Source organism: Nanorana parkeri, unplaced genomic scaffold (assembly GCF_000935625.1).
Source record: "Nanorana parkeri isolate BGI_ZX_2015 unplaced genomic scaffold, ASM93562v1 scaffold1402, whole genome shotgun sequence".
Lineage (NCBI taxonomy): Eukaryota > Metazoa > Chordata > Amphibia > Anura > Dicroglossidae > Nanorana > Nanorana parkeri.
This window is the reverse complement of record NW_017307670.1, coordinates 190,913-213,278: the sequence shown is the minus strand read 5'-3', so window position 1 is coordinate 213,278 and position 22,366 is coordinate 190,913. Positions and strand designations below refer to the sequence as shown.

General features: G+C 39.3%; 1 protein-coding gene across 5 annotated transcripts in view; it reads left to right on the top strand.

The window, feature by feature from the left end:
* Positions 1-22,366, top strand: part of GALNT13 (polypeptide N-acetylgalactosaminyltransferase 13) — a 219,951-nt gene that overhangs the window by 43,894 nt on the left and 153,691 nt on the right. The window contains exons 2-3 of one of the 5 annotated variants that reach the window (XM_018569811.1): positions 1,944-1,965; positions 20,457-20,467. The exons of the other annotated variants lie outside the window; for them this stretch is intronic. Of the exons in view, the coding sequence (XP_018425313.1) occupies positions 1,944-1,965; positions 20,457-20,467 (33 nt within the window). The remainder of the gene's footprint in view (positions 1-1,943; positions 1,966-20,456; positions 20,468-22,366) is intronic. 5 annotated transcript variants of the gene reach the window in all.

Genomic DNA, 22,366 nt, shown 5'->3' with positions numbered 1-22,366 from the left:
GTTGACTGACACCTCACTGAAGATGCTGGCAGAATCCCACCACTCTTCTTTAAAGCAGAGATGAATTCCAGCAAAGGTTGTCATGTATGTCAAAAAATAGCAACTTCTCGCTTTCAGATATTCTCAAGACATGAATTATGCTGGCCATAGATTACCCAGTGTACAATAGCACAAGGAGGTGGGACATTGCTTTAGGTAAGTAGTTATTGTATACGTTAAAAATAGCAATGGCATGAATCTCAAACAGCCTCTTCTTCTTTTTTTCTTTTTGTTTGATTGAAAAGACTCTTGGAAACAGTTGTACATACCGTGACAATGGAATCAACACCTTGTATTTTATTATAAGAGAATTAAAAAAATGATCAGTCAGAAGAGAAGGCATGACCTTGGACTACCCCTATAACACATGAAAAACAACTTGAGTCGACTTGGATAAGACCTGGTTTCCTCATTGTGGATCATGTCTCAAGAGCCTTATCTTCAGTTCTTGGTGACCTTCGGCAGACAAAATTGTGCTTCTTTGTGTGCTCTTTTGCTTTCCCTGGCGGCTGCTGTATGTATATGGAGAATTACAAGAGCACAGCAATCGCCATTGCAACGCAATTGTGTCAGCAGACATGGACCCTGCAAGTGCAATGGTGCTGGTCATTTTTTCTGAGTGCCACCATCATTCACAATGCTCTGGTGGCTGTTGTCACTCTGTGTCATAATGACAACATCATTATTATGGTCATTGTATATTTACAACTAACTGCCACTAGTTTAATTCAGTCTACCTATTGTGATTCTGTACTTTGCCCATGCCTGCAAAGGACCAGGTTTACCTAAAGTGTAATGGAAGCCAATACCTTTTTTTTTTTTTTTTTAAGTTTTGGATCGAGTACATAGAGATTAGATCATCTGTCATGTTTTTATTGCTCTCTGTATTTTCCCATTTGAGAGATTCACCACCTCTATATTGTCTTGGTGACCATTAAAACTAAAAGTAAATAAAAAGCCCAAATTTTGGGATCATCAGAACTGACAGTAAATGAAAATCCCAAATTTTGGGATCATCAGAACAGGTGGGAAATCTTCCGATAGGGACACTAGTTCTGGTGACCCTACTGACCACCAGGGATTTCCCTTCCTGTGTTGGCTATTGGGCAGGAAGTGAAAGGAAGTCTCCCCAATGGGACACAGATGGCAAAAGAAGGTGACAGGGTTTATAACCCTCCCTTACTCTATTCAAAACTAAAAGAAAGCTTTTCACCTCCTGCTGTATATACCTACCTTCTTTTTTGTTCCCCTGCCAATCTGTTCGCTCTCATTACGAGTGAAGAGAGGTTGCCTTATGTAAGTTCCACGTTGCAATTAGATGCTTACTCATGGCCCATGACTCCCAAATTATCCCCATGTGACTGTGCTAGGTGCCTAAGCGGCTAGTCACCAAGCACCAGTGCTGCCACATGGGAGGAGAGGAATGAGTCACAGACTCCCAATACTTAGGTACTTGTTTTCACTCCCAGTTCACTAACAGAAAGATTGGGAGGAGAAGGAAAGGTAAGAATGGAAGCTGCGGAGGGTATCAGTTAAAGCAACTCAGTCACCAAATTAAAATATGTCACAGAGCACAATCTGCAATGAAGAGGTTTTATGCTCACCTGTCCCACTGCAATTCTCTCCGATATTCTCTCTTTTGCAATGTCCTCTTTACATTGTAAATACTTCTGATGTGCCAGATGCCTGCCACCTCGCTGTGCACCTACATAATTACAGGACATAATACCCTGTTTCGAAAATAAGACCTACCCCGAAAGTAAGACCTAGCACTATTTCTCAAGATTCCTGTAATATAAGACCTACCCCGAAAATAAGACCTAGTTTGGTCGTAGCATGTGTGGGGGAACTTGCAGGATAGATGGTATCAGCCTGCCGGGACATACTGTATAAGGGGATGACAGGGGACTCCCTCCGGCCGGCACAGTGACGGGGAGCACCCCAGTACCATACTTCACCAACTGCTGTCCCCCGAAGGCACTGCTTAATGTAATGGTACTGTACTGTAATGTGTACCGGTGAATGGTACCATACTCTACCGCGCTGTCTACTGTCTGATGTCCGCACTGCTGGTACCGCTGTCCGGTACTGTGACAGGCGGAGTGATACCAGATAACTTTGGATTGTTGTACATTTTGTTGCACATTAAAAAAAAAAAAAGACATCCCCTGAAAATAAGACCTAGTGTGTTTTTGTGGGGCAAAAAAAAATATAAGACATTGCCTTATTTTCGGGGAAACACGGTAGTGATATAGGTATCAAGGTAAGGAATAACAGTGCATCGCTGGAGGCCTCTAACATTTCTAGAATTCCCGAATGTGAAGATTCTTTAGACGGCCTTAGCTTTTGTGGGAAGCTTCAAGGAATGGGCCATGGAACAGGCGGGTTTAAACCCTCTTCTTTTGCAGGTCTTGAATTTAATGTTATTTTTTTTTTGGAGGTGGGGGAGGCGGGTGGTTAAAAAAAGCTGATGCCAATCAAATTCAGACACACTACTTCTTGAAAAGTATATTTAGTGATTTAATAAACAATACATGACTGCAATCATTTGTGTATTGTAAAGCTGCCGGGAGTTGAGCTTTAAGAAGGCATTAGGAGCCACAAGCCAGGAAGAAGCTCATAGTTGCTTCAAGTGAGACTGTTGCTTTAGCCTGCATTGGGCATAGCACAGCACAGACTCCATTTACTAGATTTATTTTTAATTCTTTCTTTCTTTTTTCTTTTTCTCATATCAAAATTAATCACCTTGTGCTACTGCTTAGCCTGTGGCACCTAAAGACATGCTGTAAAAGACACAAATGATTGCAGTCATGTATTCATTCATAAATCACTAAATATATAGATTTTTAAAATTAAAATAGTAAGTATCTGAATTTGACTTGGCATCAGCCCTTTTCGATCTCCTGAATAGCAGCGCTCAGACTGGAAGGGGCAGATGCAGCTTTGGGAAATTATCAGGTATGCTGCATGCAAATATGTTGACAGGAACAAGCTGAGGTAAGAGCAATGTGAGCAGAGATAACTTAATCAGTCTCCTGCTGCTTCCTCAGAGTCATGTTTCTTGACTGTAGAGTATTTATTCATTTATAGAATAAATTCATTCATAGAACCGTGTCACATGAAAAGGTTCATCCAATTCTCTGCCACATTCATGAATTCTAATACTGCATTGTGAAGCCATCATCAGCTGACTCCTACCATGTCATCCCACCATTGCCTACCCTGTCCAAATACATTAATTATCAAAGGAAAATATATATTTTCTGTTATTACCTTATTTATCATTATCATCATCTGCCTCCTTGCCTGGTCCAGTATGCTAATTGCTGTATTGCTGCTTCGTGCTATAGAATTCTAAAAACAAATAATACATAAAAGAAATTTGTCATCTTTATTATCATCAATCATTATAACTGGAAGCTATTCTGACTGTTAATTCATTATAATAATGATGATAATGATGTTGTGTTACTGCATTACCTTCATAGCTGGCTTTCCCATCTACCTGGTGCTTCTAGTCCTACAATGTGAAAGGTTAAAAAAAACCTACTAGCTGCTTCCATGCACAGTGTCCATATAACAAATATTCAAACCACTTGACAAAAAGTCTAATTGCTAGTGACGCCAGCATCAGCCTTCAGAAGGAATATTTGTATGGGCACTTTCTCATTATCTGTTGGTTTTGTCCAAGAAAATTTGCAAACATTTAACCTAGTGGAATAGTAATTATGTAAAATATATATATTTAGTGTGCAATAGCTTGTTAACAGTTTAAGCCATCACGGTGCTTCTTAAGAAGAGACACTGGCACAGAAATTACTAGGTCACACACCCTGGAGGAAAGATTTGCTATCTGCTGCCACATTTCGTTATCTGTAGACTAAACTAAATGTGTGTGATGGAACATTTTCTATGGAGAAGCTGCTCCTTGCCCCTTCATTTTTTTCATGCCATTAGTTTTAAAATAAAATGTAAAAATCTTTTGAAAATTGTTCCTGTGCAATATGTGATCTAGTGATCTACAGTACAAAAAAAAAACCCCAGAAAGAAAGGAAAATGACTAATTAGCTGAAAACTGAAGTCTAAAGACAGCCATACAGTATGTTAGCAAATTAAATGGATAGCAGTAATCACATGGTGTAAGGATTAAAATGTAAGTGACAGAGGTCTTGTAGGTAATGAAAGTCCCTAGTAACAGTTACTTAAAAGTATTTTTTTTTGACAGTATTTCAATAAAATAGCTATTGGGTGGAAAATCCTGACTACCACAAGGAAAATGCAGAAGTAAACAAAATTGCCAAAATGTCTGTGTAAGACCTTTTGTAGAATATACATAGTGTGAAATATACCCATACTCATAGATGCCACCTTAATGTTTGTTTGAGACCTGTGTGCCCAGAGGTTGATATGCTCGGTCTGTACTTGTGTGCCACGAGGTTCCTATGTAAGTCTGAATACTAAAGTAATTTCCAAAAAAGGGCTAGGGTAAGGACAATCCAGATAGGCAGAGGCCAGTATCAGGCAAGCATTGCTGAAGCAAAGGGATCAGACAGCTGGGGGCAAAATGGGAGTCAGGAGAATACAGTACCAGAAGAGCAGAATTACGATTGGTTGGCACCAGAGATCAAGTCCAGGGAGTTGGTCAGCCAGGCATTGGAAACAAATTCAAAATAATATAGCAGAGCTGAGATTGGAGCAAATTTATAACAGTGGGAGTGCTCACAGTCAGAATTGGGAGCTAAGAGTCACAGCACAAAGTGCAGGTCAACTGGTAGTGGCTTCCAGGAGCAGCCCTGCTATCCTTTTTAAAAGACTGACTAGTCAATCATTGTGGTGTTTTGCACTTGTGCATTTAAGCTTACCTAATGAGGTAAAGGGCAGTTTGCAATCAGAATTTGTCTTTCCTTTCTCTTACTTTATCAAGCATTGACTGCTATGGGAAACTACATTTCAGGCATAATTGTTGTACTTTCTGTCTTTTGGTGCCCATACCCACCTAGATCCTGGGCTTCTGTAACCAGCAAGCTATGACACATCCTTGTAATGCTGAGTGATGATTGACCAATAGGAACATGCAGGAGGTAGGAGGGGTGGAGTCTGAATTTAACACTACCAAGAAGTTTGGTTACAGTAGACAGAAATTTGAGGCGCACAGATTGCAGAAAGCTGAATCTGCCAGTATGTGTAATGTTCTGCTATACCCTGTCAGTATATTAATCCATTTTATAAGCTATAGATGATTACTATGGTCTCTTTCTAACTCCAGTTATACAGGATTCCCACAAGATAAGGCCTAATACATCAGTGAACGCCCAATGTTCATCTAGTGGTGAGAGGGCAATTGATCTGCCGTCATGCTACTGCAAAATATTGAAATGTTACTCCTATTAGTGTCAGAATGTATTGCATATGAAATACCCATGACTGTTTTCTCTTGACCTCTGAGCTGTTGCACTTGGCAAGACTAGGAAGAATATCATTGACCTGAAAGTGTTAGGTTATAAGATGTTAGATAGATATAATAAAATAAGTAGAATAATGTGATGTCCTCCTTCCTTGACCCTTCTGGCCTACGTTGCATAGTCATGAACCCTATGTGGTCATATGTTATAGGATTAGACTGTAGACTCAAATTTAACTCTGCTTTTCGGGATCTAGGCTTAAACAGATTCATATGGTGATACATGGGGTTAACTTTTGGGTACAATTATCTAGAAGAACGGCTCTGTTCCAATCTGTCTGCTTAAATCAATTATAGCACCAATCAATAATGAATAATAATAGCAGAAAAGATATAGCAAAAATTTGCAAATTGATTTCAGATGTCAAACTCTTAGTCACAGTTGCTAATACCCTAACAAACAAGAAGTTCCAGTTTTATCTCCTCTGTTACCATACATTGAAACAATAATTGTCCCATAATATTAAAAATAAACTGAATTCTGGAATCTATGGCCAAAAAAAAAGGCAGGCAGAGGGCAAAGGACTAGTGTCATTTTGATATTTTCCACATTATCGGCTTACTATGCTTATCTTGCACTGTGTCTTTGTGTGGAAGTCTTGGTAGAGGCAGGGCTTTGCTTTCTCAAGTCAGAGCCTCCGGCATGAAGAACAGCGGGCCATACAGCAGTGACATCACCAAATCTCACTCCAAAACTCCTAACGCTATGTTTCAAGTGGAATTTCAGAAAGAAAGGTAATTAAGTACTGCTTAACCACAATTAACATTTTTTAACATGTTCCTGTAACATAGCAAATCTTCACTCTTTGAGCTATCTGCTTCAGTTTGTTTGAATAAAATAAATAAATACATAATTTTACAAGGACCTCATACACATGTGTATGCAGCTATTGTATAAATTGATTTTGTCAGATATGTACAGATATTGATTGGGAGAAATTGTAAGCAATCCAAAATAAATTAACTATACAAATTCAGTGTTAGTTTCCAATGCATGTACACGATGGCCTTGATGATGCTCTGTGGCATTAAATCACCCCCTGACTTTAGGGACATTTTTGTATTGACCAAGCTTTTTAGGCCAGGGACTTTTCTCCGTATTGGTTCATCATTGTAACAAGTAGAGGTCGTACAGGGCAGCACCAGCCCCTTCACCTAGAAAGCTGGGTCAATATTGTATACCAGACAGTGCCCTAGATCCAGGGGCACAGGGAACACTGAATTAGAAAACAGACCTTGCATAATTTCAGCGGAAAGTACCTCCTGTTTGCCAGTGGTTGATTCAATCTTTTTCTTTTTTCCTCACATCAGATTCACATTAAGATTGACCATAAACCTAACCTGATCCCACCCACTCTTATCTAACTAGCAAATTCTATAATGTTTGTCTGTTCTCAATACAAAGAGGAATGGAAGCAATACAGTATCTAAACTCAAGAACAAACTTTTATTATATCGCTGTCCTTATATGTGGAGGCTACATTCGTTGTCTTAGTTTTTTAATTGTATTTTTGCATAGTGATCCTGCCGGTAACACTCACTCACCTTACTGAATATGTTCAATAAGATGAGGTACTGTATCTATGGAGGAGCAATGTTGTCACCTTAAGACAGGACTAAAAAACAACTCCACTCCCCTCTTCTCCATAACATGGGGGGTGATAGTAGTCCACAGAAAGGGCCTGGAACAATGCAACTGATATTGAATAGATATAACAACATACTTTCAGTACTACTGTATATTTAACAAACCAAAAGGGAGAAAATATGAGAAGTTTATTGTTAGGTTTGCTTTATACTTTAACCACACAAGCATCACTTTAATCCAGGTAACATAATGTGTATCATTAGTCTAGCTTATGGTGGTGCACCTTTGTGCTCACTTTGTGTTTAAATTCAAATGCTCAGTTGTCTGTAGCACTGTATGACAGTAGGGGACTTCTAGATGGATCTTGAGCGATTTCACAGAAGTGAGGATTTGTTTTTTATCTTCTCTGTATGGTGATCAATGGGGACCTTATCGGAGGGATTCCAATTAAAATAAAACAATTTCCATAACTATCCCTTTCTGTAGTTTCTGTGTGGCAATCTTTGAAGTGCCCATATCTGTCAAGATCAGATCATCTGGCTAGAGGTACATGCAAAATCTTCAACAGATTGTTTCTGGCCATGTACTGGTGTGTGCTTATCTTTCCAACAAAGGCCATCCAACTTCTGGATCTTAGAGAAGACAATACAAATGTCAAATGATTTGATACACTTACAGATGAGGCCACTGTACCATCTCACTGATAATGCTGTGCTGATATGCCAGCGTTAGAAATCCAACACGTCTCGCAAATGGCCTTATATCAGCTGTTTAGAGATAATGGCCTAATTTACATGATAATGTGGTTTTCAATAGGCACCTTTTGACAGAATGGACCTCAAAATTCAAGGCCTTTGCAGATGCACATAGGAAACATTGATGAATTAATTCAGCAATACTGAATTTCTTGTTACAGTTGTCATATCACAACAACAAGATTACTGCACTGGCTATGTTCATTATTTGAAGTATTCTTTTTCTTCTGCATCATTGATTCTTTTTATCTTGTACTATGGATACTTGAAAGCTGTTTCGTCGTTCTCTAGTGTTGCTGAAAAATATTATCTCTGGTATGCACCCCACTCACCACAAATGCTTGACAACCATCTTGCCCTATTTTCTGTTGATGCTGAAGAATAGCAGCAGTCTTCTCATCAGTGGAATAAAATCTTAATGATAACCTATTATTTGTTACAATGTATCTGGGATTTGAAGCCCATTATGTCTGTCTACCAAATTTCAAACACACAGGGTACAACTATGGATGAGTACTTGCTCCACTAGGCAGTGAAATAACACTTTAATTGCAGAAAAAGATGTCAATGTAAGGCTGTCACGGATATTAAAGGCTAGTCAGATATGCAGGCATGCTTTAATTGCCCTGAGAAGTTCAACACTTCCTAAAACACACAAGTTGCATTGTTTAGCATAGGGAGGCAGTGGAGAAGGCATACTATAGAAACTTCTGTCCCTGGCTTATTATGGAGTATAGAATAGTAATTGCGCAAGATTTTTTTAAAATACAATAGGGGGATTTATCAAAACTGGAGCAGACTGAATCTGGAACAGTTGCCCATAGTCACCTGTCAGCCTCTCTTCAGTTTGTTCAGTTAAGATCTAAAAACTAAAGAGAGATGCTGATTGGTTGCCATGCACAGCTGCTCCAGATTTTGTCTGCTCCAGTTTTGATAAATTCCCCTAACTGTTCCTTGTTGTGTATTTCCACTTTTGCAATCAAATTAAATAAAACCCCTCTATATGCTTTTTATGTGTATCTATTCATGCAGCATACCATTTTTTAAAATATATATTTCTTACCTTTTAAATGTGTTGATGGAGCAGGCAAGATGGATGATTCCAGGTTTTTCTCAGCATTTTCACAGTAATCTGTCCTTATAGAAAAATTAAGGACAGAAATTTAAGGATTGTGCTTCTTTCATTAACTCCCATAACACACAATGGAAAGCCCCTCACAACCCCTATTAACATTACATAATAAGCAATGCAATTATAAATTTTAACCCTTAAGAAGCCACAAACCCCTAACCAAAGTAAAATCAATTTAAACTGGAAGAAGTATTTTATACATATTTTTTTTTAGCTTATGCTATGTGAATGGAAACATGTAACAAATATAAAAGAGGTGTTATCCCAATTTGGCTGCAAAAGTGGAAATATACTTTTAAGCCAAGGTCACAAAACATGTTTATGACTTTCTGTCATTGAACTATACCTCGAACTATAGATACCATGACCTACAAAGCTAAATGTTCTACATGTTGCTCATTCATACAACTCAATATACATGCTTATTCATACAACTTGTTATAAATACACACACACACACACACACACACACACACACACACACACACACACACACACACAGTTGCATGTATATATACAATTGCATGCTTTTTGCACCTGTTTTCATCTGTACTTGTTCTGGGCTGTCTGAAACTGGAGCATCAGTTAAGAAAACAATCACAACTTAAGAAGTCCCCATGACCACTTCTTCAAGATGCGACAGTTAAAGTGACATTAAACCCTCAGATTTTTTAACATAAAACAATAGTGTAATGTGTGCCTTACTGTAATCCATGGTTGTTTCCCTTCTCTTTGCTGCTCTTCCTTTTAAATCCTCATGTCTTCTCATGCTTGGGGAGAACTTCCCTTTGCAGCTGAGTGCCTCTTCCTGTAGTGCTGGCTCAGGTTGCAAGCCAACACACAGACACCATGTATTCCTTTCAGAGACAAGGCAGCCTGCTGCAAAACAGAAGTTCTGCCCAGCATGAGAACAGATACAGATTTAAAAGGAAGAGCAGCAAAGAGAAGGGAAACAACCATGGATTACAGTAAGGCACACATTACACTATTGTTTTATGTTAAAAAATCTGAGGGTTTAATGTCACTTTAAGCTTTTTGCCTGGAGTTACAAATCTTCTTTCCTGGAGTCTATTAAACCTCATTTATCAACAACATTACACTAGCATCCTAAATCTGAAGCAAATATATTCCGTGCAAGTTCAAAAACTCGCAATTGCTATGATAAATTCCCCCCATTGTGTTTCCACTATGAGTCAGGACACTATTAATTGTGTATGGTATAAATGCAGGGCTTATTAGTTTACTTACTCTTCCTTATTCTCTACAATGCATTGTTAACATGAAAGTAGAGAATTAATCTTACTATTATCTGTTATATGTGAAATGCTCTGCAAGGCTAGAACTCTCGGTACATTAACTAAAATAATAATAATGATATTAGTGTTTATGCTGATTAATATAAATATGAAATATATGCACACTTGACATAGATTAAAAATTAATATTGCAAGAAAAGCTGCTTTTTGTTATTTCTCTGCAAAACACCCCTCTTTAAGCCATGCCCACATGTTGGCCACTCCCAAAACATTCTGTGGGGGGCAAAACTCTTTGTGCCCCTCCAAATGTTGATTTACTATGGCCATTATGAATAATTCACACATTCAAACCATGCCCATTAAACACCACCCACCAACCCACAGAATCATACTTTATCTAAGTTGTAAGTGAACCTTCTTATCTTAGTTTTTCTTCTATCGCATCATGTGTCATAAATAGTATCAATGTCAATGAAAACAGCACGTAATTACCTCATGAATTCATATCAAAATAAAAAAAACTTGCTGATTGCAATCTCAAAGTCATGCCGAGTGCAAGCAAAAGATAATCACAAAATTATGCACAGGTTGATGTTATCCAGAACATTAGTAAGAGAAACATTAACCTTTTAGTAACAGACATGTCCTTTATGTACCATAATTACTTATTTACGTAATATATAACTAGACTTCACCTGCTCACCATGAGGTAAAATACCCATACGATTAAGCCCATTTGTGGTGAAACACGTTAAAGCGGAGGAGACCTTGAGAGAGACTAAGCGGTAACTTGTTGTAATTAATAAAGTTGCTTTTATTGAAGCTATGGCACTGTAGTGCGTCTTTTGGGGACTTACAGACTGAATAGATGATAACCTGTGTCTACAACAGGGATCAGTAGCTTTCATCATGATAACTGGGGAACCAGAGTTTTAATCCTAGGGGATTTGAAGCAATGTGTTTTAGACACTTAAACTTTTTAAGTTGTATATCAGCATTATAACTGGTGCGATAGTACAATAGCCACCCTTTCAAATTGATAATTATATTTTTAGGGGATGAATAAAGTAAAAATAAAGGAATAAAGCTATCACCAGGTCACAGCCCTTTGATTGCCCCACCAAGGGGTTGCAGAAACAGAGTGACTACTGTGTGGAGACAGAGTACTAGATAGCAGGTCAGGTGACAATCGGAGGTTGAGGCAGGTGGCAGGCAAGAGTGTAGTTGGTGTGCAGGCAAAGGGTTGATACAAACGGCAGTCAAGAGAGTGGTCATTATGCAGGCTGAGATCAGAGGTTCCGACAGGCAAGAGAATGGTCAGTATCCAGGTTGAGGTCGAAGGCAGGCAGCATGTAAGAGCGTAACAGGAATGGGGGAAGTCAGCAATAAGGACAGGAGGCAAGAGCAGGGCCAGTCAATCTGGGTCAGTAGCAGGTAAACCAGGAATAGTAGGTATCTTTGCATACCAGGTAGCTTACAAGAAGACGCAGCATTAGCCAATAGAAAGAAAGGCATTAAATATCCTCTAAGCCTGTGAGCAGGCCCAGCATCAGGCATGCATCCAATGCATGACGTTAACACACACGCACCGACACATGCCAACTTACACACGCCAACCTGCACACACTAATGTCAATGCATGTGAGCAGTCATAGTTAAAAGGTCATAGGCTGGTGCACAAGTGACATGCTTATTACGTGAAGGTTTCCACAAATTTTCTTTGGTATCAGACACATTACACTAAATTATGTACTGGAGTCGCCCTGCCACTTGAGTGGAATCCACGATCACTTTTATCATAATTTTCTATCCAACAAGATGGGAGGAGGTGGAGGAGCTAACCTGCCTGGAAATGGATCCGGAGTTACTGGTTTCATGCAAGATACATGGAAAACTGGATGGACTTTCAATGGTTCTGGACGCGTGTGCTTGACTGCCGCTACTTTATCGACCCTTTGAATAAAGAACAGGCCAATACAGCTGGAGCCAAACTTTGTGAGGATTGTGAATACCAATTTGGCAGAGAACCAGGATGAAATCGATAATGAGCAAAAAAGGAAGACTGCAAAATGGCAAAATGCAGAGCATTATTTTAAGCAAATTCTGCCATGGGTAGTAATGGGGCCGAGTTGTTCTAGTTTGCTGAACAAAAACATCTAAGATATTTGGTGGTCTGATTTGTTCTTTCAGTTGTGTCTGTTGGTCTGCAGATGATACCATGAGGACAATGAAGACTATATTTTCAATTTCTTGCACATCTCCTGATACAATTTTAGGTGTATTGTACCCCTATAGCAGACAATAAAGACATCCACCGTGGCTGCGGCCAAAGAGGTACCCTTCATCAAGATATTTTTTCAACAAAAATATGTCTACATCCCCAAAGAGATGATGGGAAAAATAAAGTCCCAGGTTTTCGTTGATGTATTTCTTTGGAGTGGTTAGCTTAGGCCCAGAAAGGGAGAAAATGTAGCCAATTGTAATCTCAGCAACGGGAAGAAGCTCTATCGGGCAATCATGGATACAGTGCAGCGGAAGGGTGTCTGCTTCTTTTCAATTACATCATATATCAATGGAATGAGCTCATCTTTTTCTATCTCAATGCAGAGCAGGCTCCAGGGATTGATCAAGCAGAAGTGGTGACAATAACCAGGGAAAGGAAATCTCACCCAAGGACCAGTTGATGTTCAGAATATGGGCCTGTAACCAGAGCATTCCTAAAATGACTCGGTACACCAAAGTAAAGGTAACTATTAGCCAGCCACTAGTGCTGTTGTTCTTCTGGGGACAGGGAAGGTCATGCTAAGACCCAGTCTGGCGGTGCCAAAGCAGAAGGAGCAATTGTCGCAGGATGTGAATCAAGGTGTCCCTGATGGGGTATTCTATTTGAATGTTCAGAAAGACGAAACAAAACTGATATTTGAGAAAAGCACTATTCCACTGTGTATATATACTCCATCAATGGAAATCTAAGATGTATTCTTCAACAGGCCTCCGACCCTGGTGGAGGTTACGAAGGGCAAAGTCTGCAGTGGCAGCTCACTAGGGATCGTGATAGAGTTTGGTCAACACCTCAAACAATGATAAGACGCTGGTTAAGGCAATGTTACACTGCTCAACAATCTATAAAGTCAAGGCTTTTTGCTCTGTAATCGCTCCGCCTTTGGTTCGCTCATGAGAAACGGTTCTTCACCGCAAAAACAATATGGAAGGCTAGTGGTACGTGAAACACTCTAAACTGGTTATGATCTCCTGAGAGACAATTGGGAAGAGGTACCTTGAATTCTGATGTAGACAATTAGGTTTTTGTTAGGGCTGTTGAATAGATGGACCAGCTGGTTAGGTACTAGTTATGACTCTAACTAAAAGTAGGCTCTTTGAACTTTTTCAATTGATTTGAGTTTAGAGATTTGTTTGCAAAGTTCAATCTCCAGTAGCCTTTATTAGAGCTGTGTTTTACTGTTAGGAGTGACACCTTAGTAGGTGACACAGGAATCTACGTGAAAGCTTGGTCTTCACCAGATGGGCAGGTTACTCTACTGGCCCCCAGGCTACTTTTCTGTGAGCTATCACCAGGTCATGGCCCTCAGGATCAGCCCACCAAGGGGTGGCTGGAGCAGAGCAACTACAGTGCAGAGACAGTGTACTGAATAGCAGGAGGTGAGAGGATAAGCTGAGGTCAAGGCAGACGGTAGGCAAGGGCATAGTCGGTGTCAAGACAAAAGGTCAAGACAGGCAGCGGGCAAGAGAGTGTGTCTAGCCTGAGGTCAAAGGCAGGCTACAAGCAAGAGCATATTAGGAGCAGGCAAAGTTAGCAATGGGGGCAGGAGGCAAGAAAAGGGTTAGACAGTCCAGGTCATTAACAGGCAAATCAGGATTAGCAGGAAACTAAGCAAACAAGGAAGCTGGCAAAAAAACACAGCACCTGCCAGAAAGGAATGAGTTTAAATACCCCCCCCACCCCCAGCCTGCAAGCGCACCCAGCGTCAGGAAAGCAGTGCAAAGCACACTAACTCATGCACACCAAAGCGCTTGCAATCATGTCTACACTCGCAACCAGTCGTAGCTAAAATGCCAAGAGCTTGCACACTCACGTGACGCGCTGCAAATTGACAGAATGGGCCATGCCCCTGTCTGGGCAGACGCTGATCCTGGAGGTACTATATCACACTGGTTCTTAAAGTTTCATAGATTGCAGATCACTTGAAACCGAGTTCTTCTATGCCCCTTTCTCATCTGAAAAATTAACTAATTTGACACCTTGTTGCCCACTTCCTATGGCACCTCATATACTTTTAGTTTGTATTTTATACTCTGATTTGCCTACTTTTTACCTTTTTGTTTTGCGTTCTTGAGTGTCTTTATGTGTTTAGTTTGAACAAAAACCACAGAAAATGGTGCCTAGATGCCATTACTAAGGCAATTTTTTTATGTTTTCACCCAAGATTCACTATATGATGTATCTTCTAGCTGATTCCTCAAAGCAATACATGGAGTGTATGAAGAATACACAAGGTGATGCAGATCCATTGAAAAGCCAGGCTTAGCTTGCCTTTACCTGCGGTTAGAGTTTTAATCTTTTTTTTAATAACTTTATACCAGGCGCGAATTGAAAATGTTTTTCGTCCTTGGATTCCATATGTTCTCATATCTTTGCATTCATACAATACACTCCTCTCTGGTTTAATCCCCATGTAAGCTGCATGAAATACATGTCAAATAACACACCGTATTTAAACATCTTCAGGAGAAATAGCAACTTGCCTACATCATGAAGTTAATTGTGATCTCTGCATTTTAAGAGCTGCATCATACAGGGCTCGAACATCTGTTGAATTGAAGATGCCTGACGTTTACTTCATCCTTTTATATTAGTATAATTTCCCTAGGGGTAGTAGGAAAATATTATGACTGCATGACACCTTGTCTTCAGGGAAACACCTGAATCACAGTTGATCACATTCCCACAATTAAGCTGTTTCTATCCTTTGCACTCTGCATATATTTGCATGTAAATCATGAACTAGTTTAACCAAGTTATTTTAGAATATTAAACTATGAAATGATGGGTAAAAATAGAGTGAGTCGCTAAAATTGCTGACTGAATTTAAATGATGGCTAGAGCGTTCAACATATAACCTTTAAAAATTAGTTTTATGCATAGGTGGCTTCCTAAATCACTAAAATCTCATCTAAGTTTTAAAACCTTAATGTAATTTTGAAAGTTGTTTTCAAGCTTTTTAAATATGCTGCTTTAATTAAAATAATAGCTGCTGATCCTACCATGAAGGTCTATGCTCAGACGCTTTCTGTCAATGGTGACAACACCCTGCTCCTGTCTCCCAGTTGTGCACCTGTGTTGTCATCCTTTCACAAGTGGCCCTGATAAAGACTACAAGGGGCCATGCTGATACACACAATGAGGAGGCACGGGGTATCATTTCCTCTAACAGGCCACTGGTCCAGAGTTATGATGTGCACCTGTTCCTAGAGCAAGGACTGGTAGACAAGTAGTGGCTAGAAGTGGCTACAGGAGATCAGCAGCACAGAGATACAAAAAAGGATGAAAATAAAAGATGAACACAGCATTTTATGAAATAAATAATGTAATTGATGATACACAGTGCTTAAGCAAACTACATATCCAATTTGAATTTAGAACTAGTTTAGGAGCATCGCCTGCATGAAGTTTGCATACTGTCCCTGTGTCTGCTTGGATTTCCTGCAGGTGCTTCCACAATTCAAAAACATATTGGTAGGATAACTGACTTCTGATTAACTTGACTAGTTTGATTTCCCTGCATGAAAGAAAGGCTTGGTAATCTTCATCTGTATCTTTAATTTACCAAAAACCCCAACCCATAATCCCAATAGGACAATTAACCAAGGTCTTCATCAGCTGTCATCGACAGTACAGGATATAAAGATGACCATCTGTGTGCTGCTCATACACAGGCTTATGTTTTGTGGGGAATTTCTATGGTGTATGATAAAAGTTGCCTTATGTTTTCTAAGGATAGCTACATACCACCAAGAGATGCATCCAAATTTTGCATTGCTTGCTACGATTATGCTGAGAGTCACCTTTTTGAAATTAGAATGACCCATTTGGTCTCTCTCTATCTGACCATTATTTGATGGGTGAGGATAGTACTGATGAAAACATTGGCACAAATGTTTCTATGCCAGTGTTGGTCAACTTTTTTTGATACCCCCGCAACATCACTAAAGGGCTGTACATATTATTCATTAAATGGAATGCAAAAGAAAACTACATAACAAAATTACTGCTGTTACTGCCCCTTTACTGGGCTTTTACATCTGTGGCTCCCTCCTATCCTTAAAAATTGCTTACAATAAATATTTTTCTTTGCAAAATCCATTATGAAAGACCAGGGGGGTAAAAAATAATTAATGAAAAAAGGATGGCCTGCACAGCCTTCAGTTTCACCTTATTAACAAAAACATAGACTACTGTTTGCAGGTGCCCTAAGGGATGCACAATAAGGGCCAGATGGGAACATATAGGCCTTCATGCCACAGGTTGGGCACCAGGGCTCTGTGCAAATATATACAGTTCCACTACATGTAGGTAGGTTAGGTAAATAAATCTCAAACAAACATTGCATGGCAGTTGCCATCTGTGCAGATATTTAGAAACATTATATAACAGAATGCAGAAAATGTAAAAAGACAGTGAAAATGCCCATAATTATTGTTTTTGCTCCTGACACTCACAATTATACCTGTTGATATGATGAACTACTAAAATTGATGGTAAAATGTATGATACCATATGGTAGACTCCCATCTTTGAATGTTACCCAGAACTTTATAATATGATGCTTGTATTGCACAGAATAATTATAGTATATATGCTAACATAGAAAAAGCAGACCTACTGTCGCTGTGGGAAGCCTGAGGTTGTTATGGCAATGTGTCCATCTAAATGAAGAAGTAACTTTACAGGAAACAAAAGATCTGAGGTTGTCAGTCCTTGTGAACTCCATGCTGGACTGTTTAATTAATTGTATCCAATAGCTGCATGTACTGACAAGGGATCATTTTCTTTTTCTACATAATTCAATTTATTATGAAAAATGTTATTTTAGGAAACATTTCATAACTCAATGTAAAGCTGATGCAATTTCCATAGAAATTTCTACCTACGTTTTCTTGTTTATATAATTAATACATTAGTTAGATTTTAAAAAAAATAACTCAGTACTTACATCATTCAGCTGCGTGTAATGGGATAATCGAGCACTTCAAATACATGGAAATCTTTTTTTGTCCCTATGCATACAGTAGGTAAAGATGGCACCAGTGGTGACATTTCCTTTGTTAAAGTGTATATAGAGGAGGTTGTGCCTAAAAAAAGCAGGCAGAAGACTAGTAATCAGTATTGCCTGTAGACTCCCTCCAGCTGATTCATCCCCCATTATACTCTCAAGCTTCTTTTCAGTATTGAATCCAGAACAAACAAATATACATTGTCCAGCAAAAACTTTATGTTTTTACCCGAGCACTTACAGTCATCATGATTCCAAAAAACTGTTTCCAACTCTCAGCTCTGCTTCCCTGAACATCCTGTCCAGTACAAGATGAGAAGGGACAAACCAGTCTACAGCAGCTGTCCATCTTCTAGCTTTGATAAGAGAAGTGGAAGGGAGGAGCAGGTAGCAGGGGAGAGGTTTGCATTGCTGTGTGTTTTGGAGACACACACAGCTTACTAGCACACAATGGTGGCTCCATTGGACCCTGCAAGGGAAAGGAGCCACCCTAAAATGGGATATCAGGGCAAGTTCTCAGGAGATCAACTGGTTCTCCCGGAAACCACAACTTTTAAACATCAAGTAGCAGCATCCATTGAAAGTGATTTAATTAGCAATTGAAATAGCTTAACAACATCTTGAACTTAATATCACTTTAAGATGCCCTGTTCTGCTTTGTGTTTTTTTGTGTGTAGGTGGCCATCTCGGTAGAGGCAAGACTTCCTCGTGTCAGAGCTTTCAGCAAGGAGAACAGTTAACAGCATGGTTAACACCCGGTAACGGGTGTGTTTAATTGGCGGGTCTTTTCTGCCCGTGCGTGCCCGCTAGGGGGCGCGCGCGAGCAGAAAAAAATTGCCGTCTTTTCTGCAGATGTAGCAGTGCCGTCCGTCCGTTTTTTTACTACGGGCGGACGGCAAGAGGTTAAAGCTGGACTTTGGAAATGACCAAAAATCTAACCTGCAGTGCCTCCCCCCGCACACTGCAAAGGTTAAATGCTTGTTAAGTCTAGGGGTAGAAGAATACGTTGTAATACTTATCTTATTTCTTGCTCTGACAGGTTCCCTCAACGTATGACCGGTTCCCTGGCGCTTTCCATCAGAGCCCATTCACACCTGGGCGGTTGCAGATCAGCGCGGTTACCACGCTGATTTCAAAAGGGAGGTTTGGGGAGCTTTTAATTGTGTTTCAGCAGTGAAACGCAATAAAAAATTCCCAAAACCATGCTGATCAGCGCGGTTCCATTGAAAGCTGTATGGAAACCGCACTGATCAGCGCGCAAAAATAGTGCAGGGGGCGGTTCGGTTCGCGCTGAACCGCGTGGTCGCTTGAACGGTCCCCATAGCAATGTATGTGATCATTCATGTCGGCAGATCCGCGCGGCTGAACCGCCCCTAAGATACTTTGGCCAGCAAGTACAATGCAGGGCCAATAGGGGCAGTTTTTTATGTAGTTTACGGTTTCAGCTTTAAAAAAGTCATGTGCACATTTCAAACTGTAAAGTATTTGGACATTTTGGGCCTTTGTAGGAATATCATCAGGCATGGGCTAGTAGATTTTGAATGACTTCAAATACACTTTAAGACTATGAGAATTATGATCACTTTAAGACAGATGGGAATTTTGTGGATTTTTCTGTCAATCAAATCAAAATGCTTCAAAATTAGTTGAGGACTACTGTGATTAGTTAAATCAAGCACCTCCATTTTGACTTTATATTGTGATTAGCACCAATTTTGTGTCAGCAAGAGATGAAAAAAACCCTTTGTGTGAATCAATCCACCTAAAAACCTTACACTAACATTTGTATTGATTTGTAGACACCTGAATGTCATAGATTTGCCTGATCTGTCTGGCAAATAGATTTAAGGGTGCCCTTTCCCCTAAATAAACTGGTTTGGTTCACTTGCATTATTTAAAAGTCTACTAGGAGTCTCATTTGATATATATTTGAGTCCTTGAGCCTCATGTGTTGGAGATTTGGGGTAGAACATTTGTCGCTGGGAGAGATTATAGACTTTTCTAGTCAACAGTGATTTCGATGCCTTTCCTTTTGAATTTTATTCTGTGCCATTTCACATATATGCTTAGAATATGGTACAGAAGAGTTCATTGTAAGCTAAAAATGCTATTCTGAACCTTTCTGAAAAATACCCCATTAATTACCAATGGGCTAAATAATTTTTTTGTGTATGGTGTGAAAGCAGTATTTTGTCTTGCAAGGTATCAATGTGGATCCCTAATTCGTTTGACTGTGTGTATAGACTCACTTATCCATAAAGGAAGAACACACACCAGTGAAATGTTAAGAACTCCATGAGACTATTTTGCCAGTTTGCTGTACAGACAAATATGTGACCCTGTTGCAGGGTTGGTTTTTGTAAATCCATCATCTCTAGACATCATTACTTTATGCCATGTCTGCTGCAGGTGCGTTCCTGAATAGTAATGGGCATACATTGTTTTTATTTGGTCACTTGTGCTTAGTCAGGACCATAGCAAAACTATGAAAGGCCCCTTGTCTCTGTAATATCAATCTGACAGACAGGTCCTCTAGCAATAGATAATATAATTATTGTTTTCATAGGAATTCCATAAAGGTTTCTAAACTGTATATATTAATTTTATTCAAATGCTTTTGCTATTTGCCTCAACCACTATGTTGCCAGACAGCTCTAGGCTACATGGAGATTGCATGGTCTGCTATGGCTGCATCACATGGACTGCAATAGCTGTCCCTTGCAATACATATTTGCACATTACAAAACTATGTTTCCTATCAGTACTCTTTACCTTTTTATAACTCATTACCCTAAAATACACTTTTACCTTTCAGTGCTTACACAATAGATTCCTTTCTTTGGCTGTATAATACATCTCCTGTGAGGACGGGCAAGAAAACAGCCACGCTGATAATGGAAAATATATTCAACAAAATTGATGGCACAATGAAGAAAACCTCATAGTCCTCTTTCGATAGCGAAATCCCATCCATTATGCCGTGTAAAGCTTTCACTTCATCTTTGTATATCGTAGCTGGCACCACATGAAAGCTACATTATATGTGATCTAGATGTCTTACACCCAGCAAGAAATTTATGATGACTCAGTTTAAGAAAGTGCTTTCCTAAATGGATGTCTTTATGTACTTTTGTTTAAAAAAAAGTCACTTTTACTACAGTGCTTGACATTAATCTGTTGCTAAGAAAATATAGGCATTACATTTAGAACAAAGTCATGCTGGGTAAATAGGATTTATCCTATTCCTTGGTTAGCTGGTAGTTATGAGAAAAAGAAAACCTTAATTGGACCTTGCTGGCTTTGGGTTCTTGGCTTTATAGTTGAGTTGTCCTTGGTACAACGTTTGTAGTGATGGTGGTGTCAGGGGAAAAGCCTGATTGTCAATTTTTGAAAGTTTTCAGCACACCAAACCATGAGTATTGAGCATTTTATTGTATCCACAAACCTATCACATAATCCAAATAAACAGTTACTAAGACATCATGCTAACAGCAAGGAAATTATTCTGTTCAGTAGTTTCAAGTGAACGGCGCTGGCAATGCTACAGCAAACAAAGACATTTTAGACAATATTGCGCAATCAACTTTTAGGCAACAGTTGTGGGCCTAGAAACGTTCTCAGATCTGGAAGAGGAACAGACTGTGTTCCTCATACACTGTACAGAATTTGCATTAAAAAATAACTATTTTTGTTATCAGGGGGAATTTTTTACCCAAATTAAAGGGGTAGCAATGGGGGCTAAGTTTGCCCCTAGTCTGGCAAACCTTTTTATGTCAAAATGGGAAGAAAATGCCATATTTGAATATAAGTGGCTAGGCCTGGTGATCTGGAAAAGATATATAGATGACGTGATCACAATATGGAAGGGCTCAACACCCTCACTAGAAGAATTTCTCAGATCACTCAATGAAAATAAAGATGGCATCAGCTTCACTTATAATTACAGTAAAAATACCATAGACTTCTTAGACCTCACCATTCAAGGGAAGGATGACAAACTAATAACCAGAACATTTAAAAAAAAAATAGATAGAAATGGCTACATCCCTATGGGAAGCTGCCACCATCCGTCCTGGTTGAGGGGGATACCAAAAGGACAGTTAACAAGAATAAAAAGGAACTGTACAACATTGGAAGCATTTGAAGAACAATCTGAGAAGATAAAGGCAAGATTTAAAGAAAAAGGCTATAAAGAATATGAGCTGGACAGAATTAAAAAGAATTTGTCGGATGTAGATAGAGAACAGAGGCCCCAGATGAAAACGAGAAAACAAAAAGAAGAGGAATCCATTTTATTTATTACCAACTTCTCAACTCAATACAAGGAAGTGGAACACATTCTCGAAAAACACTGGCCACTCCTCAAAAAAGATAAGGTCTTAGGACCCTTACTCCCTATAAAGCCAAAGGTAATATATAAAAAGGCGCCAAACATCAAAGATAAACTTGTTCATAATGTACTGGACCCTCCAAAAAGACCCTCCACATTTTTCCAAGGGAAAGGATTTTACCCATGTGGGAAATGCATGGGATGTAGGCACACTGGTAAAAAGAAAAAAACTTCAGAATTTTGCTCCAATTCAAATGGACGACAATTTAAGATCAATGAATTCATCTCATGCCATAGTACTCATGTTACCTACATGATACAATGCCCTTGTGGTTTACAATATATAGGGAGAACCACCCGCGAATTAAGGGTGAGAATACGCAAACACATTAATAACATAAAAAAGGGTAAACGGGACCATAATCTATCCAGACATTTCAAAGAAAAACATAACTGTAACCCAAAAGGAATTCAGTTCATAGGCCTTGATAGGGTGTTTAAGCAATGGAGGGG